The following is a 19751-nucleotide window of genomic DNA, read 5'->3' as shown; positions in this document are numbered from 1 at the left end:
AGCTTCTCGTTCCCCCCTGATGGTTTATGTAAGCCACTGAGGTAATGTTGTCCGACTGGAAACTGATGAATCTGGATGACCCCAGGTAGGGCCAAGCCCTCAGAGCGTTGAATATCGTTTGAAGTTCCAGAATATTTAATGGTAGAGTCGACTCCTCTCGAGTCCACCTGCCCTGTGCCCTTCTGGCACCCCAAACAGCTCCCCACCCTGATAGACTTGCGTCCGTGGTCACAATCTCCCAGGATGGCCTCAAGAAGGATGTCCCCTAGGCCAGCTGACCCGGATGGATCCACCAAGAGAGGGATTCCCTCACTTGGTTGTCCAGAGAGATCTGTTGGGATAGATCTGAGTGATCCCCGTTCCATTGTCTTAACATGCATAACTGAAGAGATCTGAGATGGAACCTGGCGAATGGAATGACATCTATGCTGAAAACCATGAGCCCAATCCCTCCATACACTTGGCCACAGATGGTCTTGAGGAGGTCTGAAAGGCAAGACAGCTGGACGCAATCTTGGAATGTGTCTGATCTGTCAAGACTATCTTCACAGATATGGAATCTATTATCGTACCCAGGAACTCCACCCTGTTGCTGGGAACCAGAGAACTCTTTCCTTCGTTTATCTTCCATCCATGGGATCGAAGGAGAAGCAGAAGAGCCCTTGAGGGATCCTCCGCGAGACTGCAGGACGGAGCCTGGACCAGAATATCGTCCAGATAAGGAGCCACCGCAGTACCTCTGGCTCTCGCTACAGCGAGCAGCGCCCCCAGGACCTTCGTAAAGACTCTTGGGGCAGTCGCCAGACAAAACGGTAGGGCCACAAACTGGAAGTGTTGGTCCAGAAATGGGAATCTTAGGAACCTGACATGGTCCTTGTGGATTGGCATCCTTCAAGTCTATTGTCGTCATAAATTGCCCCTCTTGAACAAGGGGCAGAATCGATCTGATCGTCTCCATTTTGAACGATGGAACCGGCAGAAACTTGTTTAGGCACTTTAGGTCCAGAATTGGCCGAAATGTGCCCTCCTCCTTTGGGACCACGAAAAGGTTTGAATAGTACCCTAGAACCCTTTCTGCAAGGGGTACTGGAACGATTACTCAGAGAGATGAGAGATCCCTCACGCACTCTAGAAAGGCGTCTCTCTTTTCTGGTCTTGAGGATAGGTTTGACAGGAGGAATCTGCCCCTGGGCGGATGAGTCCTGAACCCTATCTTGTAACCCTGGGTAATAACCTCTGGAACCCAAGGATCCTGGACGTACTTTCATTCAAGCCTCTGCAAACAGAAATAGTCTGCCCCTAAGCGATCCCGTGACAGATCGGGGGCCGCCCCTTGATGATGAATTTGTCTCAGCAGGCTTCTTGCTCTGCTTGGACTTGTTCCAAGATTGAGCTGGCTTCCAAAATCCCTTGCACTGCTTGGTCTTCGCAGCAGATTGCTGGCGTTGAGACATGTCTGATCGAAAGGGACGAAAAGTAGAGCCCTTAGGCATATTCTTATTCAGCGGAAGGAAAGCACCCTTGCTTCCCGTGACCGTGGATATGATAGAATCCAGGCCTGAACCAAAAAGAACTTTCCCCTGAAACGGAAGGGATAGTAATCTAGACCTGGAAGTCATGTCAGCAGACCATGATTTTAACCATAGAGCCCTGCGGGCTAGAACAGAGAAACCTGATGTTTTGGCATTCAGGCAAATAACCTGCATGTTTGCATCACAGATAAAAGAGTTAGATACCCTTAACGCCTTAATCTTTTCCTGTATCTCCTCGAGGGGAGTCTTCACCTCAACCATAGCCGACAGTGCGTCACACCAATAGGTAGACGTTCCAGCCACCGCAGCAATCGCCGCTGCCGGTTGGAAAACAAACCCCGTGAGTTGGAACATCTTTCTCAACATGGATTCTAACTTCTTATTCATGGGTTCCTTGAACGACGAACTATCCTCGAGGGGAATAGTCGTACGCTTATCGAGCGTGGAGATAGCTCCATCCACCTTAGGAATGGCCCCCCATAGCTCAAGCTGAGAGTACGAAATGGGGAACAGCTTTTTAAAAGAGGTAGAGGGAGAAAAGGACGAGCCCAGTTTCTCCCACTCATTGTTAATAATCGTAGCCATCTTCACAGTTACTAGGAAGGTCTGGGGCACCACCCTGTCCTCGTAAACCCTATATAGCTTAGGTATCGAAAGTTCTTCCAGAAGCTTCGGTTCCGGAACCTCCAACGTAGCAAGCACTTCTTTTAGTAAAAAGTGCAACTTTTTGAAATTTGGTTCCTCCGTAGCCAGAGGTCTAGAAGACGCTGATTCCGTCCCAGAGAGAGCACCCTCCGACGAGTCGGAGGCGTCGTCCTCATCGGATAATCTCTCAGAGACATCCAACTGAGTAGATGACCCCTGGGACGGAAGGCTATGTCTTTCCCTTCACTTGCACTTTGCAGGGCGAGGTTGGGCATTGCAGGCCGAAGAAACTGCCTCTTGCAACTGGGCTGCGAAATCTGGCGGCCATGAGGCCCCTCCCGTGGGAGGATTAGTAGGGCCTTGGGGAGCTACATGTGTAATCGGAAATTAATGTTGGGTACGCACCTCGCGGGATGGAGAACCCTCAGAGCTGGACAGCTTAGTAGTACTAAATATTTTATTCTTTTTAGATATTGCAATCTTATCAAAGCATGTGGAACACAGTTGAGCAGGTGGATCAACCTGTACCTCCTCACAATAAACACAGGTATTAGATTTAATTAAAGAGTCCTCCATAGCTTGCGCCTTTAATACGGACTGAGATAGATTAAATGGCACCTTTATACACTAATGGCCGGGGTACTCACCACCTCCTATGACCCGGACCATGGAGAAACCGTTACGTCTTCCACAAATGCCGATCAGGAAAGAGGAAGTTGAAGAGGCCACTCCCCGGTCACATGGAGTGCCATGCAGAACCGCCCCTGCACTATAGAGAAAACGTTCCAAAAACAGGCCGCGCCGATCTTCACCTGACTGTTCACACATTGCTAGAGCCTCATCTCACATATTAACACAGTAAAGATATTAACCCTTGATTATATACAGATAAAAGGAGACACACTGTGACCCTGTTTTCTTGCGTTATCATGTGTGTATAAATGAAACAATCTTACCAGAATCTATGCCGTGGAACAGGAAAACGGCCCTTCAAGTGTGACAGGTTAGTAACATCGCTCCTGACATGGACTTGAGTGAATAAAGGCAGGCAGCGAAACTCATCAACGCTGATTGCCAAGGAGCTATTAACATGAGTCGGGATGGTTTCGCAGAGTCGACACTCCCTGCATCTCCGCACTCTAATTTTCATCCATGCTTTCACTGAGAGGCTGACAGGATTACTTAAAACTCCAGTCCCATTTCGAAGAGTACTACCCTCCATAAGAGACTACTCTGAATCTTCCGACACTTCTCTGCCAACCTCCTGTGACTAAAGGCAAAGAATGACTGGGGGATGAGGGGAGTGGGGGAGGTATTTAAGCCTTTGGCTGGGGTGTCTTTGCCTCCTCCTGGTGGCCAGGTTCTTATTCCCACAAGTAATGAATGAAGCAGTGGACTCTCCTCCCATTAAGATGGAAACGAGGCAAAGAACTACTGGGAGGGTAAGAGAAGTGGGAGGGATATTTTTTTTTTTTTTTAAATGATTTTTTATTGAGGTAAAAGTCATAAAATAACACCACTGTGAGACATCAAAATACAGTATGCATGAATACAGATGAAAAAGAAGAAAAACACAATATGCACATTATTAAACACATAAAGTCGTTTCTGTTTCAACACAGAGGAATCTAACCAAATGAAAAAGAAGCTTAACCTCACTTTTTCAATTTTAGGACACCATAAAATATACATTTTTTAGACAACATAAAATAGAACATAAAAGCGCTGATGTATAAAAGAGGACAAATGTACAAACTAAATTATTGAAAAATATGCAGGTATTAAAGGGACAGTCTAGGCCAAAATAAACTTTCATGGTTCAGATAGAGCATGTAATTTTAAACAATTTTCCAATTTACTTTTATCACCAATTTTGCTTTGTTCTCTTGGTATTCTTAGTTGAAAGCTTAACCTAGGAGGTTCATATGCTAATTTCTTAGACCTTGAAGACCACCTCTTTCAGATTGCATTTTAACAGTTTTTCACCACTAGAGGGTGTTAGTTCACATATTTCATATAGATATCACTGTGCTCGTGCACGTGAAGTAATCTGGGAGCTGGCACTGATTGGCTAGACTGCAAGTCTGTCAAAAGAACTGAAAAAAGGGGCAGTTTGCAGAGGCTTAGATACAAGATAATCACAGAGGTTAAAAGTATATTATTATAACTGTGTTGGTTATGCAAAAATGGGGAATGGGTAATAAAGGGATTATCTATCTTTTAAAACAAAAAAAATTCTGGTGTAGACTGTCCCTTTAATATCCATCAACAAACTAAACATTCCATACGTCAGTATACAAAATATCTGAAGAAAATATTAGTTTGAACTCTGAACATGCATAGACACCAACAATCGGAGAAAACTTCATAAACATCTAATAAAAGTGTTGTGGAAAATGAGATATAGGGGTATTTGCAGTATTTTACGAGATAAACTGCGCAAAACACTCTGGACACGCTCACTTGTGCCAGAGTGTATCTTATGGGGAAAAGGAGAAAGGGAGGGAGGGGCAAAATATAATATATTGTGTATAACTAAATGAATTAACACCAACTAATATATCCAATATGTGAATGCAATCTTTCTACTTATTTCCAATGTTAGGTCTAAATAACATAATTTATGCTTACCTGATAAATTCCTTTCTTCTGTTGTGTGATCAGTCCACGGGTCATCATTACTTCTGGGATATTATCTGCTCCCCTACAGGAAGTGCAAGAGGATTCACCCAGCAGAGTTGCTATATAGCTCCTCCCCTCTACGTCACCTCCAGTCATTCGACCAAAGACCAACGAGAAAGGAGAAGCCAAGGGTGTAGTGGTGACTGAATTATAATTTAAAAAATATGTACCTGCCTTAAAAAACAGGGCGGGCCGTGGACTGATCACACAACAGAAGAAAGGAATTTATCAGGTAAGCATAAATTATGTTTTCTTCTGTTATGTGTGATCAGTCCACGGGTCATCATTACTTCTGGGATACCAATACCAAAGCAAAAGTACACGGATGACGGGAGGGATAGGCAGGCTCATTATACAGAAGGAACCACTGCCTGAAGAACCTTTCTCCCAAAAATAGCCTCCGAAGAAGCAAAAGTGTCAAATTTGTAAAATTTGGAAAAAGTATGAAGCGAAGACCAAGTTGCAGCCTTGCAAATCTGTTCAACAGAGGCCTCATTCTTAAAGGCCCAAGTGGAAGCCACAGCTCTAGTGGAATGAGCTGTAATTCTTTCAGGAGGCTGCTGTCCAGCAGTCTCATAGGCTAAACGTATTATGCTACGAAGCCAAAAAGAGAGAGAGGTAGCAGAAGCTTTTTGACCTCTCCTCTGTCCAGAATAAACGACAAACAGGGAAGAAGTTTGGCGAAAATCTTTAGTTGCCTGCAAGTAGAACTTGAGGGCACGAACTACATCCAGATTGTGTAGAAGACGTTCCTTCTTTGAAGAAGGATTTGGACACAAGGATGGAACAACAATCTCTTGATTGATATTCCTGTTAGAGACAACCTTAGGTAAGAACCCAGGTTTAGTACGCAGAACTACCTTGTCTGAGTGAAAGATCAGATAAGGAGAATCACAATGTAGGGCTGATAACTCAGAGACTCTTCGAGCCGAGGAAATAGCCATTAAAAATAGAACTTTCCAAGATAACAATCTTATATCAATGGAATGAAGGGGTTCAAAAGGAACACCCTGTAAAACGTTAAGAACTAAGTTTAAAGGGACACTGAACCCAAATTTTTTCTTTCATGATTCAGATAGAGCATGCAATTTTAAGCAACTTTCTAATTTACTCCTATTAACAATTTTTCTTCGTTCACTTGCTATCTTTATTTGAAAAAGAAGGCATCTAAGCTTATTTTTTGTTTCAGGACTCTGGACAGCAGTTTTTTATTGGTGGATGAATTTATCCACCAATCTGCAAGAATAACCCAAGTTATTCACCAAAAATGGGCCGGCATCTAAACTTACATTCTTGCATTTCAAATAAAGATACCAAGAGAAGGAAGAAAATTTAATAATAGGAGTAAATTAGAAATTTGCTTAAAATTGCATGCTCTATCTGAATCACAAAAGAAGAAATTTGAGTTCAGTGTCCCTTTAAACTCCATGGCGGAGCAACAGTTTTAAACACAGGCTTGATCCTAGCTAAAGCCTGACAAAAGGCCTGGATGTCTGAATTTTCTGACAGACGCCTGTGTAACAAGATGGACAGAGCTGAGATCTGTCCCTTTAATGAGCTAGCCGATAAACCCTTTTCTAAACCTTCTTGTAGAAAAGACAATATCCTAGGAATCCTAACCTTACTCCAGGAGTAATCTTTGGATTCACACCAGTATAGGTATTTACGCCATATTTTATGGTAAATCTTTCTGGTAACAGGCTTCCTAGCCTGTATCAGGGTATCAATAACCGACTCAGAAAAACCACGTTTTGATAAAATCAAGCGTTCAATTTCCAAGCAGTCAGCTTCAGAGAAGTTAGACTTTGATGTTTGAATGGACCCTGAATCAGAAGGTCCTGTCTTAGAGGTAGAGACCACGGCGGACAGGATGACATGTCCACTAGATCTGCATACCAAGTCCTGCGCGGCCATGCAGGCGCTATTAGAATCACTGATGCTCTCTCCTGTTTGATTTTGGCAATCAATCGAGGAAGCAGCGGGAAGGGTGGAAACACATAAGCCATCCTGAAGTTCCAAGGTGCTGTCAAAGCATCTATCAGAACCGCTCCCGGATCCCTGGATCTGGATCCGTAGCGAGGAAGTTTGGCGTTCTGGCGAGACGCCATGAGATCTATCTCTGGTTTGCCCCAACGTCGAAGTATTTGGGCAAAGACCTCCGGATGAAGTTCCCACTCCCCCGGATGAAGAGTCTGGCGACTCAAGAAATCCGCCTCCCAGTTCTCCACTCCCGGGATGTGGATTGCTGACAGGTGGCAAGAGTGAGACTCTGCCCAGCGAATTATCTTTGATACTTCTATCATTGCTAGGGAGCTTCTTGTCCCTCCTTGATGGTTGATGTAAGCTACAGTCGTGATGTTGTCCGACTGAAACCTGATGAACCCCCAAGTCTTTAACTGGGGCCAAGCTAGAAGGGCATTGAGAACTGCTCTCAATTCCAGAATGTTTATTGGCAGGAGACTTTCCTCCTGACTCCATTGTCCCTGAGCCTTCAGAGAATTCCAGACAGCGCCCCAACCTAGAAGGCTGGCGTCTGTTGTTACAATTGTCCAGTCCGGCCTGCTGAACGGCATCCCCCTGGACAGATGTGGTCGAGAAAGCCACCATAGAAGAGAGTTTCTGGTCTCTTGATCCAGATTCAGAGTGGGGGACAAATCTGAGTAATCCCCATTCCACTGACTCAGCATGCACAATTGCAGCGGTCTGAGATGTAGGCGTGCAAAGGGTACTATGTCCATTGCTGCTACCATTAAGCCGATCACCTCCATGCATTGAGCTACTGACGGGAGTTGAATGGAATGAAGGACACGGCATGTATTTAGAAGCTTTGTTAATCTGTCTTCTGTCAGATAAATCTTCATTTCTACAGAATCTATAAGAGTCCCCAAAAATAGAACTCTTGTGAGAGGCAAGAGAGAACTCTTCTTTTCGTTCACTTTCCATCCATGCGACCTTAGAAATGCCAGAACTAACTCTGTATGAGACTTGGCAGTTTGAAAGCTTGAAGCTTGTATCAGAATGTCGTCTAGGTACGGAGCTACCGAAATTCCTCGCGGTCTCAGAACCGCTAGAAGGGCACCCAGAACCTTCGTGAAGATTCTTGGAGCCGTAGCCAATCCGAATGGAAGGGCTACAAACTGGTAATGCCTGTCTAAGAAGGCAAACCTTAGATACCGGTAATGATCTTTGTGAATCGGTATGTGAAGGTAAGCATCCTTTAAATCCACTGTGGTCATGTACTGACCCTTTTGGATCATGGGTAAGATTGTCCGAATAGTTTCCATTTTGAACGATGGAACTCTTAGGAATTTGTTTAGGATCTTTAAATCCAAGATTGGCCTGAAAGTTCCCTCTTTTTTGGGAACCACAAACAGGTTTGAGTAAAACCCTTGTCCTTGTTCCGACCGCGGAACCGGATGGATCACTCCCATTAATAATAGATCTTGTACACAGCGTAGAAACGCGTCTTTCTTTATTTGGTTTGTTGACAACCTTGACAGATGAAATCTCCCTCTTGGGGGAGATAATTTGAAGTCTAGAAGGTATCCCTGAGATATGATCTCTAGCGCCCAGGGATCCTGGACATCTCTTGCCCAAGCCTGGGCGAAGAGAGAGAGTCTGCCCCCCACTAGATCCGGTCCCGGATCGGGGGCCCTCGGTTCATGCTGTCTTAGGGGCAGCAGCAGGTTTTCTGGCCTGCTTGCCCTTATTCCAGGACTGGTTAGGTTTCCAGCCTTGTCTGTAACGAGCAACAGCTCCTTCCTGTTTTGGTGCAGTGGAAGTTGATGCTGCACCTGCTTTGAAATTCCGAAAGGGACGAAAATTAGACTGTCTAGCCTTAGCTTTGGCTTTGTCTTGAGGTAGGGCGTGGCCCTTACCTCCTGTAATGTCAGCGATAATTTCTTTCAAACCGGGCCCAAATAAAGTTTGCCCCTTGAAAGGTATATTAAGTAATTTGGACTTAGAAGTTACATCAGCCGACCAGGATTTTAGCCACAGCGCCCTACGTGCCTGAATGGCGAATCCTGAATTCTTAGCCGTAAGTTTGGTTAAATGTACTACGGCCTCCGAAATGAATGAATTAGCTAGTTTAAGGACTCTAAGCCTGTCCGTAATGTCGTCCAGCGTAGCGGAACTAAGGTTCTCTTCCAGAGACTCAATCCAAAATGCTGCCGCAGCCGTAATCGGCGCGATGCATGCAAGGGGTTGCAATATAAAACCTTGTTGAACAAACATTTTCTTAAGGTAACCCTCTAATTTTTTATCCATAGGATCTGAAAAAGCACAGCTATCCTCCACCGGGATAGTGGTGCGCTTAGCTAAAGTAGAAACTGCTCCCTCCACCTTAGGGACCGTTTGCCATAAGTCCCGTGTGGTGGCGTCTATTGGAAACATCTTTCTAAATATTGGAGGGGGTGAGAACGGCACACCGGGTCTATCCCACTCCTTAGTAACAGTTTCAGTTAATCTCTTAGGTATAGGAAAAACGTCAGTACTCGCCGGTACCGCAAAGTATTTATCCAACCTACACATTTTCTCTGGTATTGCAACAGTATTACAATCGTTAAGAGCCGCTAAGACCTCCCCTAGTAATACACGGAGGTTTTCCAATTTAAATTTAAAATTTGAAATATCTGAATCCAATCTGCTTGGATCAGAACCGTCACCTACAGAATGAAGCTCTCCGTCCTCATGCTCTGCAAGCTGTGACGCAGTATCAGACATGGCCCTAGAATTATCAGCGCACTCTGTTCTCACCCCAGAGTGATCACGCTTGCCTCTTAGTTCTGGTAACTTAGCCAAAACTTCAGTCATAACAGTAGCCATATCTTGTAATGTTATCTGTAATGGCTGCCCAGATGTACTAGGCGCCATAATATCACGCACCTCCCGGGCGGGAGACGCAGGTACTGACACGTGAGGCGAGTTAGACGGCATAACTCTCCCCTCGCTGTTTGGTGAAATTTGTTCAATTTGTACAGATTGGCTTTTATTTAAAGTAGCATCAATACAGTTAGTACATAAATTTCTATTGGGCTCCACCTTGGCATTGGAACAAATGACACAGGTATCTTCCTCTGAATCAGACATGTTTAACACACTAGCAATAAACATGCAACTTGGTTACAATCTTATTTAACAAAAACGTACTGTGCCTCAAAGAAGCACTAAACGATTAAATGACAGTTGAAATAATGAACTGAAAAAAACAGTTATAGCATCACTCTTTAAAAACAACACAACTTGTTAGCAAAGGTTTGTTCCCATTAGTAAAGTAACACTAATTAAATTTTAAACATAAAAATCACAGAGCAACGTTTTAAAACACAGTCACTACATAAGTCTCACAGCTCTGCTGAGAGAATCTACCTCCCTTCAAAGAAGTTTGAAGACCCCTGAGTTCTGTTAGAGATGAACCGGATCATGCAGAAAAAACAAGAGTAACTGACTGGAAATTTTTGATGCGTAGCAAAGAGCGCCAAAAACGGCCCCTCCCCCTCACACACAGCAGTGAGAGAGAAACGAAACTGTCATAATCAAAACAAGCAAACTGCCAAGTGGAAAAAATAATGCCCAAATATTTATTCACTCAGTACCTCAGAAATGCAAACGATTCTACATTCCAGCAAAAACGTTTAACATGAATTAAATACCTATTAAAAGGTTTAATGTACTTTTACAGAGTAATTCCGGTGAAATACCATCCCCAGAATACTGAAGTGTAGAGTATACCTACATGTCATTATAACGGTATGGCAGGATTTTCTCATCAATTCCATTCAGAAAATAAAAACTGCTACATACCTCAATGCAGATTCAACTGCCCGCTGTCCCCTGATCTGAAGCTTTTACCTCCCTCAGATGGCCGAGAAACAGCAATATGATCTTAACTACTCCGGTTAAAATCATAAGAAAAACTCTGGTAGATTCTTCTTCAAACTCTGCCAGAGAAGTAATAACACGCTCCGGTGCTATTGTAAAATAACAAACTTTTGATTGAAGTTATAAAAACTAAGTATAATTACCATAGTCCTCTCACACCTCCTATCTAGTCTTTGGGTGCAAGAGAATGACTGGGGGTGACGTAGAGGGGAGGAGCTATATAGCAACTCTGCTGGGTGAATCCTCTTGCACTTCCTGTAGGGGAGCAGATAATATCCCAGAAGTAATGATGACCCGTGGACTGATCACACATAACAGAAGAAATTATAGTTAGTGGATTGGCTGTAAACTTGGAGACATGAAATTAGTGCTATTTAATATTTAGTAATATAAGTATCATCAACTAGAATTTTACTGTGAAGGAAACCGCTAAGAAGTGTTCAAATGTAGTCCAATCAGCCCCGGGGGGGGGGGGGGGAAGGAGAAGGGAGGGGAGGAGGGGAAACGGAGGTCATAATGAAAACTTAACAAGAGCATTTCTTTCTACAAATGTTTAAGTAAACAGTGGCATTGGTAGTCATATCTAACCCAATGATTGTAATAAGTGGGCTTCATCCTATAGTTGCAGTCTCCATAACACACCTCCACTATACCAAAAGTTGTGATAGAGGTACATTTATGATAAGCTGTCTCTGTTAACGGGATAGCCCCTGTCAAAAATATACATAGCTAGCAGTATGAGATAATAGCATTAATAATCATAAAGAACACCAAGCAGCTATACTAATAACAGTGCAACCTGTCAATCAGGCACGGGCCCTATACCCGGCAACAGGTGCACTTTGTAGTCAGATAAGCATCTGCTGATATTGGTTTGGGCACTACGGATAGAACATACAACTGGAGGTATAGTTTATGAAGGTACTCTAAAGGAACAACTTAATGAGGAAAAGGTTAAGAGCACAAGAAAGCTCCCGCATGGTGCAATACACTGTTGAAGTAACTGAAGTCAGACCTGTACAATAGTGGGATCTAAACCCCTTGATCTAGAGTGTTAAATATTGTAGAGCAGCTACAGTATTTTCAATATAGGCACCTCTCTCATTATCTTGTAAGCACATAAAGCACATTTTAGAGTTAGAATAAATCCTGTGCACATACATTAATAAATCATAATAGGCTTAAATATAATCATGCACTCTTATGAGATACAGAAGTATACTAAACAATAAGTTAACTGTCCCATTCACCTAAACACTAAAAATACAGAAACAAGCTTTAACATCGTGGAACAAGAGTAACACATTGCTGGTAAACAAATTTGAAGCAAAAGAGAGTGTTGCTAACATTTAACATGAGTATAACAAGCTAACCTTATGTCTCGGCACATAATCAGCTAATTAGAGATCGTTCATTATGGGTAGCGTAGCCAATACCTTGTTTGTCTCAAGCTTACCCTAAAATAAGTGTTCACAGAGATTTCAGCCAATGCCTAATTTTAAGTTTTTTCGTGCCGATGGCAAAAAGAGTCTTCAGTGCCTAGTGTCCCCAAGCAAGTCATCTTGTAGTGATAATAAAAAATGTAAGAGGGCAAAATAAAGTGAGGCCCATTCATGAAAGTTATCCATACCGACATACAGGCAAATCTCTTGCAAGCTCAAAGTAGTGACCCCGTCTTCAGGCAAAGTGGAGCCGCGTGGTATAGCTGCTTTCCCCTGCATCCTTATAAATGCCGGCTTTTTTTTTAAAGGCATCCAGACTCTGCACGGATTGAGTGACCTCCTTCTTCTTATAGGTCTTGACTGCTGTTCCCACAGCGATCGGCCGCCTCACAGCGGGACTCAGCACATCAGTCTCCTCTTTCTCCCCCACCTGCCGCCGCTCCCCGGACTCAGCCAGGGCCGTCATCAGAAGTAGGTGACTTGCCGCTCCACTTGTCTGTTCTTCAGGTCTGGTAGCTATTATAGCGGTAGGACCGGAGAAGTTCGCACTCTGCATACCTAGTTCTCTACCGGCGATCTCCCTCTTACTGTAATGCGATAAGAAATGTCCAGGAGTTAGGGTTAAATATGGCGCTCGCCTCGGGCCACATGTAGCTGCCGCGCTTGTATTTTTACAAGTAGTTAAAACAGCCGGGGCAGTAGTATGAACAATGAGAGGTCTGAAAGCCTCAGCTACTGCCTCCAATAGAGCTTCATTGTGCTGGTCCAGTAAGTCTTTTAGCTGGAGTGAAAGGAGCGCGGCCATGTTTTCATATACTCTGTGTCTCCTCAGAAGGTAGAGAGCAGGAGGTGAGAGAAAACAAGATGTTTAGCGTTGCAAAGTGCTTCCAATAATAGCCACAAGATAGCTTGTAATATGGATCTCTAAGATAGAGTTATAAGTGACTAGTATAGATGATATAAACTTTATAATTATAGCATATGGCAGGAGCTCCTGAGACATGCGACTAGCTCCGTTGATAGCTGGCTCCGCCCCTCCGTGGGAGGGATATTTAATGCTTTGTTTGGGGCGTCTTTGCCTCCTCCTGGCGGCCAGGTGAAGTATTTCCCATAGGTTATGAATGGATTTTGTAGACTCTTACTGCCATTAGAAAGAAAATTCTTATTTTTAGTAAATCACTTACTGCTCTATTAATCCTACATATATATTTCTTAGTCTGTGTCTATTCATGGTTTTGGTACATATTTTGCTAAAGAACTTGAATTTGGTTTTATATAAAAATAAATATTTTTGTTTTGATTACTTTTTTTTTTTTTTATTACAATCTTGATATCTACATAGTAAAGGTACAGGAAATCCACTTGTCCTTGACAGAAGATAGAAATTCACTTCCAAAAACTGTTGCTAAGTGATATAAATCCATGTGGTAAGGGAATAACGTGACAACACTGGCTATCCTTCATATGCAGATACATAATAAGACAAGACTGGAAGTATATTATAAAAGTGCATTTTACTAGCATAGTTTTGCTTGTTATAAACATCCAATACATGAGACGAGGACAAAGCTAGTCTTGATTTAACATTTTTACACTGAAAACTATTTCCTTGTGCATTTATCTCCATCACTCGTGTCATCTACAGGACAGTGTACTGTAAAATTGGTTTTCCCTTAAAGAGACATAAAACTCAAAAAATTGTCTTTCATCATTCAAAGAATACAATTTTAAAGAACTTTCTAATTTACTTCTAATATCGAATTCTCTTTGTAAATTAGGTATCCTTTGTTGAAAAGCAGGTAACACGTGTCTGCAGCACTATATAGCAGCAGTTTTCCAAGAATGTTATACATTAGCAGGAGCACTAGATGGCAGCACTATTTCCTGTCTTGTAGCTCTCCAGACATGTGTAGTCTACTTATTTTTAGCTCTCTTCAACAAAGCATAAAATGAGAATGAAGCAAATTTTATAATAGAAATAAACTGGAAACTTTTTTTAAATTGTGTGCTCTATGTCTGAATCATTCTCAAAAAATGTTTCATGTCCCTTTAGCGAGTGTGTAACTTCTTCTGTAGCTTCAGGTTAACTTAGCTTTGATTTAGCCAAGATCTGTACTTTATTAATGAAAATTTCAGTATAGATGGGAATACAAAAGGCAAAAGTAGCCATTTCAAATGACAAAATAATTGTAAAAGAACTATTTGTAAACAATTTAATACACTCCTAACATGCAAAATTGATCACTGGGAACACATTAAAAAGGGAGACATTTTTACAGTAGATTTAATGTGAAGGTAAATTCAGCTAAACAACAATGAACTGTTAGATTAACTGTTATTAATAAATAGAAGTTTAATTCATGAATTTACCTATTCTACAATCTAATCTTACTTACTTTTGAGATCATAGCTCTAGCTTTGCTGACATTACTTTTAATAACCAATTAAAACACTTGCCATAGGCATTAAAATAAAAAATGCTGTAGGCAAGCGCTTTAATTGGTTACTAAAGGAAACGGCAGCAAAAAAAAAAGCTTCTTTCTCAAATGGCAGCCAGAGCCAAGATCTCAATAGTAAGTAAGATTAGAATGTAGAAACAGATTTAGTTAGAAAATAGGTAACTTCATGAATTAAACTTATATTTAATAATAACAGTTAATCTAATGGTTCATTGTTGTTTAGCTGAATTTACCGTCACTTAAAAAGAGAAAGAAAAAAAAAATTGCTCAACTCATCAGTAAGTCCAAAGAATATACTCACTTGCTCTTGAGCATTTTAGTAGACACAATCCCTATAAAAAGGATATTAAAGATCCAAACAGGACAATAAATAATTGTATTCATGCTAACCCCCAATAATAACATGGGAGCAGTACAATTCTAAAGAGCTGATGATATATTCCATCATAGATACATTTGGTAACAAAGTGTACAATATTCAGATCTCAGGGGTTCTAGGGACTTACTTTAGTTTGTAGAGTTTGAATTACAGATTCGGCTAATTTTTGCATCTCTTCTGTATCCTGAGGGCATCTATGGAATAAACATATTTGCCTTATTGTCTTCACAGTTTAAATTAAATTAATTTTAGAATAGTCCTTGTAATTACATATTTCTGCTACCTGAGGCCTACTTTCTATTGCTGTTGCAAACTGATGGTAAATCATTATTAACTACAGTATAACTGCATAATCAACAAATGCATAATAAAAAGATAATGCACATTTCAAATAAGTAGCAGTATTTTTCTTACAAATGTCAAAGTTAGTTCAATTTTCCTTCCCTGTGCATCATGTGACAGCCATCAGCCAATCACAAAATGCAAATATGTAAATACTGTGAAATCTTGCACTTTCCAATTTACTTTTGTCATCAAATTTGCTTTTTTCTCTTGGTTTTCTTAGTTTAAACTACACATAGGTAGGCTCATATGCTAATTTCTCTTATCACATGCTTTTTAAATCTCTTTTCAACACAAAGAGACAGAAAGTACAGTGAGCCATATAGATAACACTGTGTTCAGGCACAGGGGGTTATGGAAGAAGGTTCCTAGATACAAGGTAATCACAGAGGTAAAACGTATATTAATATAATTGTGTTGTTTGTGCAAAACTGGGGAATGGGTAATAAAGGGATTATCTATATTTTAAACAATAACAATTATATGGTAGACTGTCCCTTTAATTTAGACTTTAACGACCCTTTAAAGCAGGGGTCGCCAACCTTTCGGACCTCAGGGACCACTAAACTCACAATTTTGAATCCCGTGGACCACTAAAATAATAATAATTGTTATATATATATATATGTGTGTGTGTGTGTGTGTGTGTGTGTGTGTGTGTGTGTGTGTGTGTGTGTGTATATATATATATATATATATATATATATATATATATATATATATATATATATATATATATATATACACACACACACACACACAAACACACACATACTGTACATAACTAGTATAACCATAGCTAAGTTTACATTATGTATATATTTACATTTTTAAGAATTATTTTTTGGAATTAACTAACTGAATGACAAAACTGAGAGAATACTTCCTAATGAGTAGGGAGATTGCGTAGGGAGATTGTAATTTAACTCCTCCATTTTCACTGATGCCCAGCCAGGCACTGTAGGGAGTTGCGGCACGACAGGGTGACACCATCAGAGGAGACTAATTCCTGCTTGATGGTGTCAAGGACCACCAACATCTTCTCGTGGACCACCAGTGGTCCATGGACCACTGGTTGGCGACCGCTGCTTTAAAGTGACATTAAACACGTTCAGACTGTGATATAAAATATTTAAATTATATGTAGGTAAACATCTATTTGTAATGTACTTTCATTATTCATTTTAACCCCTTTTCCTGTAATTTAAAGGGACATTCTAGCCAAAATTAGAATCCACATGGATGCATTTCAGGTTTGAATAGAAGCATTTTTGTAATATACATGTATTAGCAAAACTACTTCAAATAAAAGCTATAGCTATTTCAAAAGTGTATTTAAGTATGCACTGTGCACCAGCATTTTAAACACAGCACTTGCTCAGAGAGCCTAAGGTGCTTGTACCATCTGGTAATGACTCAATTTGTTGATGCAAGCCCCACTGGTGCTCTGAGCAGCTGCAGTATTAATATTTCAGGTGCACTGAGAATATCTAGCTATGCTTCACATGCACGTGCAGCGAACAATTAGAACACTAGAAGAGTGATATATTTTACTAGAAGCATTTTTGACAATACATGTATATTGAAAATATGTTTCTATTCAAATATGTAATTCATCTATGTGCATTTAAATTTTGACCGGAATGTCCCTTTAACTCAGGAAATTGTGGGCTTACCTATTCCTGTGAATGCTGGAAGAGTAGACTGCAGAATTCACAAGCTTAACACTGCTATATTTCACAGTCACTGTTTGCTCACTCTAGTAACTCAGTTACCGCTGTCGCCAAGTGGCCTCAGCAGAGGAGATAATGGGCACCTAGTTTACAAATACTAAATGTTTGTTGTGTTTTTTTATTTTGCTCTGGCATGTTATTACTGTACAAATGAGGGACTGCCTAGCATGAATTTAATTGGGAAGTTTGGCACCAGTAGTTATTTATTAAAAAACAGGTCACAACACTTTCATATTCGAAGCCTGAGGAAAGATTTGCTTACTGGGAAGTGGATTAACACATCTAGCAATTTAACAGAATTTTGGAATACAGGTATTCCGCTGGTTGGGAAACTGCTAATTTATCCAGAACGTCCGACTGACAACTTTTAGGTGTAGAATTCTAGTGAGAATATAATTTTCCAGGTTGTGTTTTTGATTGTTAAGTTTAGTTGCGTTATGGGAGCACTTTCTTTTCTTGTCTGTCATTAATAATCATTACTGATATGTAGCAAGATGGAATGATCAGTCGGGCTAATATCAGCTTTCAGTGGAACCACAGTGTTAAACAACAGCTGCCAGAACTGCACTGAGCATTACCAAGGAATGTATAATTTACATTTTTTTATATACATACTTAATATATATATGCAATTAAGTACCACATTGCAAACATATCTGAACAAAAAAAAAATATAAAACAAAATTGGCTTGTTGAGAGCATTTATCTTATTTATTTTGCAGTGGTCGATTAGGAAAAGATATAACCACTGGAATATCATGGACAACAAAGTCTCATCATCCTAAACACAATAGTTCCCCACAGTGGCAGTTAGAGAATTAAGAAGGGATAACGTTCCCCTTCATTCCCAATGCCCTCTTGGTCTGCTGTGACATGTGATGTCATTGTTACCTAGATTCTTTTTTCCTAGATATTTATGTTCTAACCCTAGATTCATTAACAAATTGAAGTCCGTGTGGCAGGAATATTGTTCTCATAATATGAATTATTTTGAAAAACCTGAAATATTTTGGGAGGCGTTTAAAACGGTGATTAGAGGGGAAATCCAGGCCTATATAAGCTTAGTCAAGAAAAAAAATAGAGCATGGGAAGTCCAGATTAATAATAAAGTGAGGAATTCTTTCAAAAATTATTGTTCAGATCGTACAGAATTTAATTGGAGGAAGTATCTAGATAGTAGGAGAGAAAGAGACATATTTTTAAAGAAAAGATCACTAGAAGAGGAAGTCAAAATTAGTCTGCAATTTAAAGGCTTCCATGGTTGCTCAGCCAAATATCTTGCTAGGTTAACTAAAATCAGGAAAAAAAAAATGCGATTCTAGCTATTCAGACTGGTAATGACCGCTTTACTGAATCTAGAGAAATCTCTGAGGTCTTTTTTTCTTATTATCAGCAACTTTACTCCAGCATAGAATCAAATGCGTTGAATCAAGAAATATTTTGGACTAAGATAAAGATGCCTCAAATACAGGTCGACGATTTAACCTCAATTAATGCACCCATCTCTATAGATGAAATAAGAAAGGCTATAAATAACCTTAAACTTAACAAAGCACCAGGGCCGGATGGGCTGCCTGCAGAGCTTTATAAATGTATTGGTGAAGATCTTCTGCCAATTCTGGAAAAATTGTTTAATCATTATTTCTTGGCTGATGATCCTATCTCGAGTTCTTTCTCTGCAGCTAATATATCCTTGATATTGAAGAAAGGTAAAAATGCGGAAGACCCAGCATCTTATAGGCCAATCTCTGTGCTTAATTCTGATTACAAGATTTTAATGGCTATCATTTCTTCTAGGCTTTCAATGGGCCTTCATAAAATTATTCATCCTGATCAGACAGGATTCATGGCTGCTAGAAACTCTACAAAAAATATCCGCAAGCTTATAAATTTTCTGGATTATGCCTGGAATATAGATCAAAATAGTAAGAAACCCTTGCTGCAAGATGTTGCTATTCTGTCATTAGACGCAGTCAAAGCGTTTGACTCAATTGTATGGCAGTATCTATTCAGGGCATTAGATAATTTCGGGTTTAAAGGCAATTTTGTACAATTTATATCTAAACTCTATTCAAAACCAATATCTTTCTTGCTTATTAACGGATCTTTGTCTCCTAAGATAGTTCTTCAGAGAGGTACCAGACAGGGGTGTCCCCTATCGCCATTATTATTTAACATCGCGTTTGAGCCATTGGCGATTCGCCTTAGGGATATCTAAATAGGAGTACAGATGGGCCCTCAGAAACTTAAAACGTTACTTTATGCTGATGACGTTTTGATCTTCTTAGCTAATTGTCAGCAATCTATACCGGTGATCTTACAAGCGCTTGACGATTTTAGTTCCTTCTCTGGGTACAGGATTAATCTAGAAAAAAGTGAGTTAATGTGTTTAGGCACTACCTCCCCTATATTTAATATACCGTTTAAGGTGGTTGACACTATTAAGTATCTGGGTTTAGTTTTGCATAAAAATCCGTCTCAATGGTATAAGGCAAACTTTGAATCCCTGTTTCAAAAAATTGAAAGAGATCTTCAGATATGGGCGGTATTTCCGTTGTCAATTATGGCTAAGATTAATCTAATAAAATCTATCATATTTCCTCGTCTTCTTTATCCCCTTCAGAATCTTCCATTATTCATCTTAAATAAAGATC

General features: G+C 40.5%; 1 protein-coding gene across 1 annotated transcript in view; it reads right to left on the bottom strand.

Moving 5' to 3' along the window:
- UBA6 (ubiquitin like modifier activating enzyme 6) overlaps positions 1-19751 on the bottom strand; it is a 250035-nt gene that overhangs the window by 151042 nt on the left and 79242 nt on the right. Inside the window, exon 13 of the mRNA XM_053703266.1 lies at positions 15150-15216. Coding sequence (XP_053559241.1) covers positions 15150-15216 — 67 coding nt within the window. The remainder of the gene's footprint in view (positions 1-15149; positions 15217-19751) is intronic.

Source organism: Bombina bombina, chromosome 2 (genome assembly GCF_027579735.1).
Source record: "Bombina bombina isolate aBomBom1 chromosome 2, aBomBom1.pri, whole genome shotgun sequence".
Lineage (NCBI taxonomy): Eukaryota > Metazoa > Chordata > Amphibia > Anura > Bombinatoridae > Bombina > Bombina bombina.
This window is presented reverse-complemented; position numbering and strand designations above follow the sequence as displayed.